We start from the raw sequence: 12,592 nt of genomic DNA, 5'->3' as shown, positions 1-12,592 counted from the left end.
AGCAATACATTTAGATCAAACTCTATGTCCGCTGCACAGATGTGCGTGTTCCACTCAGAGGGGTGAAGCTTTTAAAGAGTTTGCAATTCTTTTTGACGCCATCGATTCCCAGCCATCAAACACTCACACACACCCTGTGTAGACAAAGATCTACAGAGGTTGTGTGTGAGTGCTGGGTAAATGCCATCAACACAGAAATGACTTGAAATAAGTATAATACATGTCCACATACAGAGCTCCGTTCACTAACAGCTCGAGTAACTCCATCAGCTGCGACCACATAACACACAATGCGTTATTATTTGCCTTTTCTAAACTTGCAGTAGGCCAGTGTTTGGAGAAGCTGGTTCATTTCACAAATGTATGTACATCCAACGCCTCCTGTCCTTTTCTTGTCCTCATTAGTCTTAAACAAAAACTCCAACAGCTTGCTTCTTCCCCCTCTATGACTGTACGGCTGGTCGTCTGTGCTGACTCAAAATTAAGTAGTGATAATCTGCAGACGTTCGGTGCACTAAGTGACGTATCCAGATGTCGAGCAGGAACTTTATGGAATCAAGGCCATATCTAAAATGCAAATAATGCAAGTTTCCGTCTGCTGGAGTCTTAGAAGAAGTGATTGATGGCAGCTCAGCTTTATGAATGGGAGAAGGTAGCGTAGGCAGACATTTTACAGGCAGGGTATCATTATTTTGTCAATTGTTCAGGAAATTAGTTTCAATTGCTGTTTGAAGCAAACGGCTCTTATTTGTTTGCACAAGCATTGGTTTGAAAGTTACTGTAGCAATGCAGATTTCAATTCAATAACATTTTATTTATAGTGTCAAATAACAGGAGACTTTACATTTAGAGTAGTTCTGGACCACACTCTTTACACCATTTACAGATACCCAATAATAAAAGTAAGCATTTGGTGCAACAGCAGCGTGGAAAAACTTTTAACTGGCAGAAAACCTCGGACAGAATCTCACTCTTGGTAGGCAGCCATCTGCCTCAACTCGTTGGGGGGGGAGCGAGAGAGAGAGAGCACAACTTAATAGCCAGTAATAACGGGACCGGCATGTATACAGAGCCCTGGTGTGTTGGAGGATGTAATGTATTCATGTTTCTTCTTAAAAAAACAAGCATTTTAATTACCAGTTCTCCCCTGTCCAATCTCAACATGAATTGCTTCCCCATTCATTCAGGTTCATCCCTGGTTGACTGGCGCTTATTAAAAAGCTTGCAAGTTACCGTCAAACAATTGAGTTGCATAGCAACAAGAGTAATTCATGCTCCTTTGAGGTACTGTGGTCTGTTACAAGCAGTGATCACCCTGCATCTTGTGTTTAGGAAGAGAAAAGAAAAGATCCTTAGTCTATCACCACCTAATTTTCTAATTACCGAGACTTCTACCCAAATCTAGTGTTTTTGGGGCTTTTTCTGATGCAAGCATACTTGCACACTGTTGAGACAAAAGGAGTAAGAAAAATGGCAGGGAGGTAAAAAGAGAGCAAACACAGAAGCACTTTGTACATAGACAAACCAATACAACCTCCTTGTATGTCTCTGGGACTGAGAGTGTTCTGGCTTGTTCCAGTGTATTAATGAGACCACAGGAAGTCAATGAGAAAGCCCCCGAGCCATTCATCCTCCATTTCCATTGTTAGCCTGTACTCAGGGAGGTAGAGAGCGCGGCAGGGGCATAATTGAAATGAATCACCATTCACAGTGCAGGAGCGGTGTGTTGAGACCTCTGAATGTGTGTGTGTGTTGGTTGATGTGTGTTTTGCGATGGCAGACATTTAGATATTTAGACTTAGTTATTAGAGGCATCTCATTGTCTTTGAAGTGGTGTGTTTTCACAAAGCCAGAATCCTATGATATCACAACAAGTTTTATCCTCCTCTCTGTTTAAAGGAATGACTCAATATGTTAGGGTTATTCACTCTAATTAAGAGATATATGCTATGGTTAATACCAATTTTATATTTGTTTGTGAAATATGAAACTGCTGTCCAGAGCCAAGAAAACCATCTCTCTACAGCCCTGTCTAAAAACTATGTTCCCATACAACAAAAATGCACTATGTTCTCCTGGATTACGTTTCTCTTTGACGTATCACGAATACGTTTCTAAACAAAGTCTCCGTAAGTCAGTTAGAGTGATGAACAAAGCAAAAATAGTGCAGTGAACGGTTGAAAAGTAATGCTTTTCAACGTTAATTCCTCATTATGTTAAGGTACACGGTTCATCATGAATAAAGATGTAATGCACTTCACTGACTTGGAAGGAGAAAAATAAGGTTGTCTTTTTAGTCTTCTGGAACGAGGTGGCAACAAACGTTTAAAATGTTGTGGTGGATGGATGGATGAATCAGCTGTTCGTGTTCCGTGCGAAACCAAAAGTCAGGGTTGACATGTGTAGTTAATTTTCTGTGTACCTAACCTACATTATGTGCTGAATTTAACTTACATAAGTAACTAAAACTACATAAAAAACATACTTAGTTGTGTTTCAATTCACCAAAGTGTTAAAAAGAGAGAGAAACGTAGTTGAGAATGCCATTTTTTATGTATTTTCTTTGGACACAAGGTTACCTTGTAAGCCTAACCCTTGTATAGTTAGAGCACCAAACCAAATGAAAATAGTGCATTGAACATTTGAAAGAAATGTTTTTAATTGCCTCTCCCTCAGTAATTTAGGGGACATGGCTAGTCATGAAAAAAAGGGTAATGCACTTCCTGACAAGATAGGAGAAAAAGAAGGTTGTCTTTTTATAATACTGGCACAAGGGGGCAATGACATGGACATTTAAAAACATCTTTGTTTTAAAATTTAAATGGTGAGAAAAATCTTGTTGGTCTCTGTGGCAAAACTACACTACTGTTTTGTGTGTATTTGTTCCGGTTCTTTGACTCACATGTTTTGGGGATGCCTTGCTCAATGACCCATGGCTCCTCTCCTCTCAGACTCCCCCTGGTTGGCAGAGTTGTTGTCAGGCACAGTTGACCTAAGCGTGCGTGTGTGCCAGTGCTCGTGTGTCTGCATGCCGTGTAGAAGCTCGTTCCTGTCACCGCTGGCTCTTCCGTTCGCCCCGATGTTTCTGTTTGCACCCGTTCCTCTGTCTGACCCTGTCCCTCTCTCTCCATCTTCCCCTTTCTTCTTCCCATCTCGCCTCCTTTCTCGGCGACTCTCCGTACCTCTCCTCCAACCCGCCCGTCCTCTCCTCCTCTCCCGTCACCTCTCTTTGCCGCTCTCCTTCTCTCGCCTCATGAATGCTCCGGCGGCAGCTTGCGGTGTGAACTGCCACAAGGCCTGCCGAAGCCGCCTGGCTGTCGAATGCCGGAAGAGGACGAAGAGCATAAGCCACGAGACGCCGCCGGCTCTCCAGGCCAGATCCTACAGCTTCCCTCCACCTGCTAACACCCCTCCCAGCCTGCAGAACACAGGTCAGTGGGTTGTTATGTCACCAAAAAACAAAAACAAAAATCTGTTTCATGTACACCATATACATGTCTCATTTAGCATCTCACAGCTAAACCTAAAGGTCCCATATCATGCTCATTTTCAGGTTCATACTTCATATTTAGATTTTCCTCTAGAACACAATGTTAATATTTACATGGTTTAACAGTCAAAAACACATTATTTTCCTCATACTATGTGTCTGATTATACCTGAATTCACCCTCTGTCATTGTGAAATGCGTCATTTTCCTTCAGAAAAAGCCCAGTCTGTTCTGGTTAGCTTTTCCTGGTCTTACATATCTGCGCTCTCAGCGTCTCCCTCTGTATCATCATTGCAGCCGGGGAATGATTCTAATGCCAATGTAGCGCCACTTTCCACCTATATGTAGTGAAGAAGAAGAAGAAGAAGAAGACATATTATTTGTCACATACACTCATACAGTAGAATGTAGTAAAATTCAGTATCTGCATTTAACCCATCCTAAGCATTGGCAGCAGTGGACAGCTATACACACAGTTTCCAGGAAGCAACTTGGGGTTCAGTGTCTTGCTCAAGACACTTTAACATGTGGCCAGAGAAGCTGGGGATCAAACCGCCAATCTTTTGGTTGAGGGCTAACCCACTCGATCTCTGATCCACAGTCACACATAGTCTATAGTATTCTCGTTTAAAGGCACAGTTTCTGAATATTGGCTTTAAACGTTTTGATATCTCAACAATATTTATATAGCACCTTGACCTGCTTGATGTTAAAAAAGGAAATCTCACTTTTTACAACATGGGACCTTTAAAGACGTGCAGCGTAAAATAGGTAGCTTTTCTCAATTTTAGGAAAGGCACAATATAGTACAGTGCTCATGAAAAACACCATCACAATCCTAAAAAAAAAAAAAAAACGCTAGCCAAAAAATCTAATTTTCTCTCTAAAAATGCCACAATGTCTAATGCACCTATTGTTTCAGAAAAGCATAGCTTAGAGCGATTCTTATAACGCTCTTTCAGCACCTAATGTCACTTCTGGAACAGGGTGCTTTTGTCTCTCCCCGAGCATATGGTGCACTGGCGTTGGGGAGAAACTCTAAAACAACACAGTGTAATTTGCAATGGAAATGTGATTGGCACCCCCCAGCGAGGCCAGTGACTCATACTGGTTTTACCAGACATTAGCAAAAGTATGGTCCTGCCTGGCCTTGTGTTATCACTATGAGCCTGCTTGATCAATGACGCTGCTAGACGAATGAAATGGCACAGTAAACAAACAAAAGGCCGTACATTTTCATTAGCGTTTAGCATTTTCTTTGAATGACCAATCTATTCCTCATTTCTTTCCCCCTGCCTTCTCTGTTTCTATCAGTAATTGTTGAAGAGGATATAGAGACAGTGGAGGAAGGAGTGTTTGATGTCCACCTATAACCAGGTGAGAGATATGTTCACTTTGGCTCAGGGTACATTTACATTGCTACTTTGGTTGAAAAACGAATATCTTTTGCTACGTTTACACCTCGCGTTCCCCCTACTCTGGTGTTTAAGAGCCTCTCACCCAGAGACATTTGGAAACACTTCTTACCCGTTCTGGTTTGGAATCCGCGGGGTTAGGTTGCAGTCTCAACGGTTGCAGACGGAGACCTTTGGCAATGTTTCGCAGCCTGATTGGGTCTTATCTGTCTTATCGTTCTTGACGTACTAATGTTACCAGTGCAACTGCAAGCAATGGGCAAAGTATACAGGCTGCCTCTTGTTTACCCCGGCACAGGCATGCCCAGTATAAGAGAATGTTGATAAGATATACGATTTGGCCGTGTAAGTTGAACACCTTGGAGATCGCTACTGGCTCAAAACTCCGCTCAAAAACCAAAACGTAGCCATGTAAATGTAGCCTCACACTATTGAATGCATTCTATATGGTTGTTATTGACGTTGTTGCTGTGCTTAGTTTGAAAAGTAATAGTGTATCATGGGGTCGGAGTTTAGATTAGGAGTGCATAGCTTGTATAGCCTGGCTCCGCCCTTTTATGTACTTCCGCTCAATTTTCATTTCCCTTCAGTACACCATCTGGGTTCTCTCTCACATCTGTATTGTAAAATATGTAGCTGGACCCAGCAGCTGGTTAGCGTAGACTTGCATGAAAGGGAAACTGGGGGGGTGGGGGGGAGTGTGGCTCTGTCTGAAGGTAACACAATCTGCCTACCAGCACCTCTAAGGCCCACTAATTAACATGAAGTGCAAAACCCAAAGTGCAAAAATGACACATTTGGGATTTAAAAGAGTGTCTGGACAAAGTAACTTCCTGGAGTCTTGACATCGCTATGACGTTGCTATGCAACCAGCGGAGATAATTAGTGAGCTTTAGCGGTGCTGGTAAGCAGATTGAATTACCTTTGGACAGAGCCAGGCCAGCTGTTTTCCCATATCTTAATGCTAAGCTAACCGTACACTGGCTGTATGTGACAGACATGATGTGGTCACTCCTGGCAAACATTTCCCAAAATGTTGACCTATTGCTTTTAAATTGGATACTCCAAATAAAAAGATAAATAGATAAGTTTATCTGCACAGGAAATACCTCAATGTTCATATTATCTACCAACCTTTTTGGCTTGTGACCGTTTAAAACTCTCATATTATTTCCTTTCAGCACAGGTTGCATGTGAATATAGGTTATGAGCAGTTGAATCAAAGAGCAATTTAGTCTTCTCATATTATGTTTACAGGCCCGCAGATTTAAAACTAATAAGTATTTTACAAGGTACAGGACAAATTAAACATGGAAAAATGTTCTTTATTGTCATTGTTTGCCATTGGCTTTCATGATAAAGTTAACAATTAAGGAAAATGCATATCTTGGCAAAATTACCAACTGAACAAAACCGACCTAAGAACGACAAAAGCATGTCCAGATCAGCCTTTATGAGATCCTGGGGCAACAAGGGGCAATTTGTTTCTCTACAATTTGAATGTTATTTAAAGAAAATTAATTAACTAATATGGTATCAAAACTACTTTTTGCCACAGGCACAAAAGATAACAATTACCAACTGAAGGTTCTTAATCAGTTCAGTTGTTATTAATTGGTGCATATTACCAAACCAATGTATTGGAAGACACTAAAAGGCAAAAACATATTTTTTCAATTTTGAGTTTTTGGTCTATTTAACTTCCATAAGAGACACATCAGAAACATACATTGTGTCTCCATTTTCATTTAACTCCACTTTGTTCATTATCGCTGGTACATTTCTCCTGAATTTGATCAAAAGTTAACACTGAAAAATGCCCAATTTGCATATTTAAACATGCAAATTTCAGAAAACTTGTGATGCAAAAAAAAGTTGTCTTAATGTAAGTAATCAAATGGGAAATTAAACATTTTTAAAAACTGTAGTTAAAAGGTTTTCCCTATTTACATGTAATGTCTCCCCTTAAGAACTGTTCATACTGTTGAAACATTCTTCTGAATTTACACATGTACTACTGGATGCATCAGCCGTTGCATTAAAACCCTTGCAGAAGCCTTAAGAAGTGAAGTGTGGTTTTGATGAACAGGCCAGTGACAGTCTCCAGCTCTCTATTTTAGAATCCCTCCTACGGTTGGTGTGCAAGATGCCAAATCAGCGTCAGAGTGCTGGGAGCCAGACACAGAATGTGCTACAGTATGTCAGCTTTACAACCCTCAACACTGCTGAGAAACTGCACTGAACACATGCCAGGACACCATCGTGCTGCCACACAGTGGACGCATACTGCAACAGCAACTCCACCTAACTCACATGATATTGACCACCGATGTGAATCCAATGTCTTTGTATGATCATTATGTAAAAAATTTTGCATTTTGATTCAGTGTTGGCCAAGAGTGTTACTGTAAAACCTACTATATTTTAAAAATAGCCACAAAATTGTATTTTCTTGGTGGAATGTCAAAGCCAGTGGAGTTTATAATTTGAGTGCACTTTGCTACAAATTGGAATGGCTGTTTGCTTTTTTTCTTCTTCTTCCTTTAAAAACATAAAAGAGGTGCTGTTATTGCCAAGAATGTAAACCTGCCATCCAGACAAAGCTACCGTCTTTCTTCTCCTGAGAAGCTCTGTTATATACCTCTTTATATTTTTCATCATCTTAATTAGAATTGTTCAATTTTCAATGGACCACTAATAGGACCAATTTTGATGTCAGATAAAAGATTGTTGATTCTTGGTGGCTGTCTGAAGCATGATGACTAAAGCAACCATTTTGCCAACACAACAGAGAGCTGAAAGGACAATGTGGACAGTGATAACAAGAATGGACTTTGAACAATGTTCTATTTTGTCATGTTTACCTGAATATCAGTAACTGTCTCATAATTATTGCTGTGGTGTTGTTTTCGATATACAGTACAATATTGTACCAGTGCATTGCTAGATGATCTCTCCTCCGTCAGTACTGTGAATGTAGCACAAACAGTGACATGCTGTTGTCAGATGAAGATTGGATTTCCCGCTAATGAAAGGCCTGTATGCTGACAGCAGAGAGCTGGAGACGGGCTTCCTACTGATTCCTCTATCCGTTTCTGAAGGAGTCTCAAAGCCCTGAAAACTGTCAGTAAAAATGAAATAATCAAAAGAATAACTAAAATATAATGAAGCTCTTCATTTGACACCAGCTCTGTATAAATATTATTTACCTGAGAATCTGTTGTGATGAAAGTTATATTTGGCGTTTTTTTTTTTTTTTTATCCTGCATGCTTCTCCTTTCATGGCTTTATTGTCTAGCCAGGCACCTCTGTTGCTAAAGGTTTTTTTGTGTGTGTGTTTTTTTAATATAACACACAAAGTTATCATTTATTTTGGAAACACAAAGTGTTGAAGTTCCAGACAGAGGAACTGTTTCTGTTGCTTTGTGCCTGTGGAGAGATGAATTCAGACTTTCAGTGCCATATTGTTAAGTGCTGCTTTGTCATTGAATGAGACTCCTCGCATTGCTGGTATTTATTTTTCTGTAAAACTGGCTAAATAGCTGCCGGTCCTTCTGTGTCACTGCCTGTCTGATGAAAGATGTTTGTTGTCATTCTATGAATGGATCTTTCAGACCGATGTCATGCTACTCCTTGTGGTTCCCAAACAATTTCCTAGTATTAAATGCACTAATGCATTAAATGTCACTTTACTATGTGTTCTGGTTAAATATTGTCTCTCTGAAATAGGACACTTTGAATGATTCTCCACTTTCTCTTCAGCAGAGGATAATTTCAGCTTTTAGCAGCTGTTCTGATCTAAAAATACAGTCCATTCACTCACATGTCTGTTGATACTGATAATCCCATGTGAAAGCTGGCAATAGTGTGTGATTTCCATGTTTTTAAATACTTTTCAAAACGTATCCCAAAAAACATTAGTCAATTCTAAAACAAAGCTATTTTTCTCTGTTACTGAAAAGCTAATATTTTGGAAATGAGTGACAATGCAATTGCTGTATGCACAAAGCACAATTCATAATGGTTCAGTTAAAAAGGTCCAACACTGAGACAGGTGTAAGAAGATTTCATTGGCACTTTAACTACAAAATTGCTTAACAGCAGAATGTTTTTAATACAAAAGAGCCCATTAAAATACTACTAGAATTGCCCACAGTGCCATTGTGACTTATTGTTGCAACAACTTTTTCACCATACCGTACCTCCGCCCACCTCAACGGAAGAGTTTCGCAACAATTGCACCACAACAGAAACTCTAACCACATCCCTTCGCAAAACAAACTCATCCCAGATGTTGAAATCAATTATACAACAGTAATTACACAGTTCTGCGCTTCTTTATGTAACCATGATCCAGTGTCCCCTGAATGTCTGTTATAGACATTAATGACCAACCCTAAATGAGCCTTGCAGTATGTGCCACATCTAATTACTCTCAGAGATGAAGTCAGTCTGGGCCTCTGATTGCCTGGCTCCCATACTGTATGTGCTGTTGAACAGGAGGACATCGATCCGACTATATCCAGTCTATGGAGTTGGCTCATATCTCATCCAGTGCTATGACACTGCTAAATACTCATAGATGCTAGTCACATATAGATGCATTCAGTGTTACCTGCACAATTATGCCACTGTGATTCATTCTTTTCCTGTAGCTCCCTATTCTACCAACATTTAAATACTAGGTCCATCATTGATGAACAGGCGAAGAAAACATTTACAGCCTTTCAGTTTCTTCAAGTGAGCTGACTTGCATGTTGAAGTGCCAACAGAAATCCACAAGAAGAATGAGACGCAAAAGGTATAGTATGGCAGCTCCACACAGAAAGGATCAGGGCTAATGAAGCAAAAAAATGACCTTTTTTTCTATCAGGTGTTAGCTAGGCAATGTCTCTGCAAAGCAATGGAGTCAACATCTCCAGATTTGTGTCTATACCTCCATAGCGGTCGATACAGCGTAGACAAAAAGAAGCGGGACCCTTGTTGTAAACCTGACACTCCCAACATAATATCCTCTTTGAAATATCACACTCCCTCCCACATCTCCTTTTCTCCAAAGCCTGTATGATTGCGCCCTAAAGTGTGTGTGGCCATTGCTTCGACAGCATTGAGCTTCTCTTCTAGCCCAGTGATTGATACCTCCCATTCAGCTATAGAAAAGCCCTCCTAGCAGCAAAGCCATTTAGCGGGCAGCCGCTGAAATATTGATCTGAAAAGTCTGAAATGAGGGGAAATTGAACACTGCAGCTAATTACATAGTAATGAGGACAGGAGAGAAATAACCTTATTCATTGTTGGCAAGCTTGCACTGCGAGCTTGATTGCAACGAAAGGGAAGATTTTGGGCCTGATGGTTGAGACGCAAAGATGCCATTTTCCCCCTCAACAGATGGTACAGACAGAGATTACAATGCACAAAATGCAATGCACCACCCCAATAGGCTGTAGAGATGGCTATTTGTGCCAGAGACATTGGCAGGTAGGCATTTTTAAGCATCTATATATAGAGTTAAAAGGCTTTTATTGATTTGTTTGAGCAGCAGGAAACACTAAGATTTTCTCTTGTAAGACTAGTGAACAGATTATTGATTTGGTGTCTGCTCATCAAAAACTGGGACCACCGCCAAGCTCTGCTTTGATTTGACGCCTGTTCATGGTTTTGAACCCACCGTGACACCTGCATCTGCCGTGCTGTCCCCTTGTGGTGCACTGACTGCAAGCATCTGGAGCTGTTACCCTCACACTAAAGTGGGGTCATGGGTGTTCTCTTCCACTTGGAGGCAATGTTGCGCTACTAAATGGAGCGTGCGTGCCGAGGAAGGACCCCTACTAGGAGGAAGGTGGGAACGCTTCCAGTCATATAACAAAACTCAGAGCCTCTCTGTCAAGGTTTACGAAGAATCACAATTCAGCAGGACAATGCAGACAAAAGCACTACTTTTCTCGGTCGTTTATATGTTACATCCCATAAAATCAAACCTATGCAAATGCACAAGCAGTGACACACTGTAAAGCACATGCAATGTTGCTTCATGCTCATTTGTCACAAGATAACAGTTCTTACATTCCCCCCCCCCCCCCCCCCCCCCCCCCCCCCATATACACACACAGAGCCAAACCGAGGACGACCCTCTGATATCACCGCAGCTACAGCACTTTCTTGCAGAATCTCAGTTGTGCTAGGATTGTGTTTCATCAGGTTGTTTTGACACCTCCAATTCATAATCTTTTTTTTTTTTATTCAAACAGCGTAAACAAAGTTGATGGCAAGTCAAACAAGTCCATCAGGTTGCGGAAAAAGTGCCTCTTTACCTACATTTGGGAAGCAGCTCGGCAAACACAAAGTGGAAGGAGCTCCACGAGACCGCTGGGAACCTTATTGCTCATTTGCTGACTCTGGTGAAGCACTCAGCACTGTAGGGAGATAGAGTCCTTGTTAGACTAGAATCAGTTATGATGAATATTGAGAACATGAAACTAGTGCTGAAGAAACCCAGTGAAATGGAAACGTACAACTCTTTTCTAGTCCCTATGACTATTTACGGAGTTCAGGAACCATTCACCATTCACACACACTGGTGGCTGAGGCTGCCGTACAAGGTGGGACCTACTCACCAGAGAAACATTCACACACCGATGGCACAGCATCGGGAGCAATTTGGGGTTCTGTGTCTTGCTCAAGGACACTTTGACATGGGACCCCAGGGCCAGGGATCAAACCACCGACCTTCTGATTGGTAGGCGACCGCTCTACCACCTTCACAGATCTCACTATACCTTCTAAAACAGCATATGGGACACGTTCTCCAGGAGTCTCATGCAGGTACTTTTAAATCCTGATCAATGGAGACATTGATACCTTCCTTTAATCTGGCAACTGGTCTGGCAACACAGATGAAGTGGCCTGGACCTGTACTACTGTGTAACGCTAGAAAAATTAAAGGAGCACTTCAATTGTCAGGTTTAATACTGCGGTTTCAATACTTCAAGGCTTTTTAATGACTTCCTGAATCAAAGAGAAGAAAAAACAGTAACCATCACTATGTGTTGTACTTCTCTTCCCTTGTAAAATCAAGCTGTGATGTCCTGAGAGGAAAGAGACAACCAAGAAAAGGTCCTTTGCAAAGCTCAGGCAAAAAACAGAAAGGATCACACAATTATTAAATACTACCTACCTGAACACATTCAGAGTTAGAAATTTCTTCCATTCTCTCTGCTCTTATCTGGTCTTGTTTAGCCATCACTGATACCAAATCGAGTTACTGCAGACTGGGGGATTGACAGAAAATCAATGGCAGCGCATCTGCCGAGGGGACGCTTGCATATTTAATATTCCTGAAGCTGCAGGACAGGGGCAGGAAGGCGGCAGGGAAGTAAACCTCAGCGGTGGCCGGTGTGTTCTGACTGACGGACCTACAGATTGTATCTGGTGACCCTCCTCTTATCTTTGCACAACCTGCAGAGCCAGGTCGCCACTCTGATCAACAGCTTCATGGAGAAAATAAGGGATGATACCAAGCTTATCCCTGCATCTGCTTACTTTATAGTGCATGCAACATTCCCTCTTTGAGGTATTCATAAAAGCACTGGTATGATAATTATTATATTATATTATTATTATATATATATTATATTATTATTACTATTAAAGTATGCATGCATAAATGACTGCAACACATAGCTTTCTC

At 41.1% G+C, this 12,592-nt stretch overlaps 1 protein-coding gene across 1 annotated transcript in view; it reads left to right on the top strand.

Annotated features, from left to right (window-relative positions):
* The window catches only part of LOC117935227 (RAS guanyl-releasing protein 2-like), a 41,304-nt gene extending 33,969 nt beyond the window's left edge, over nucleotides 1–7,335 (top strand). The window contains exons 14-16 of the mRNA XM_034857365.1: nucleotides 2,930–3,431; nucleotides 4,805–4,867; nucleotides 7,026–7,335. Of these exons, the coding sequence (XP_034713256.1) occupies nucleotides 2,930–3,431; nucleotides 4,805–4,863 (561 nt within the window). The 3' untranslated portion in view covers nucleotides 4,864–4,867; nucleotides 7,026–7,335. The remainder of the gene's footprint in view (nucleotides 1–2,929; nucleotides 3,432–4,804; nucleotides 4,868–7,025) is intronic.
* Nucleotides 7,336–12,592: the final 5,257 nt, after the last annotated feature.

This window comes from Etheostoma cragini, chromosome 19, assembly GCF_013103735.1.
Source record: "Etheostoma cragini isolate CJK2018 chromosome 19, CSU_Ecrag_1.0, whole genome shotgun sequence".
Taxonomy (NCBI): domain Eukaryota; kingdom Metazoa; phylum Chordata; class Actinopteri; order Perciformes; family Percidae; genus Etheostoma; species Etheostoma cragini.
Note: the sequence above shows the minus strand (reverse complement) of the source record. Positions and strands in the feature narration are given on the sequence as shown.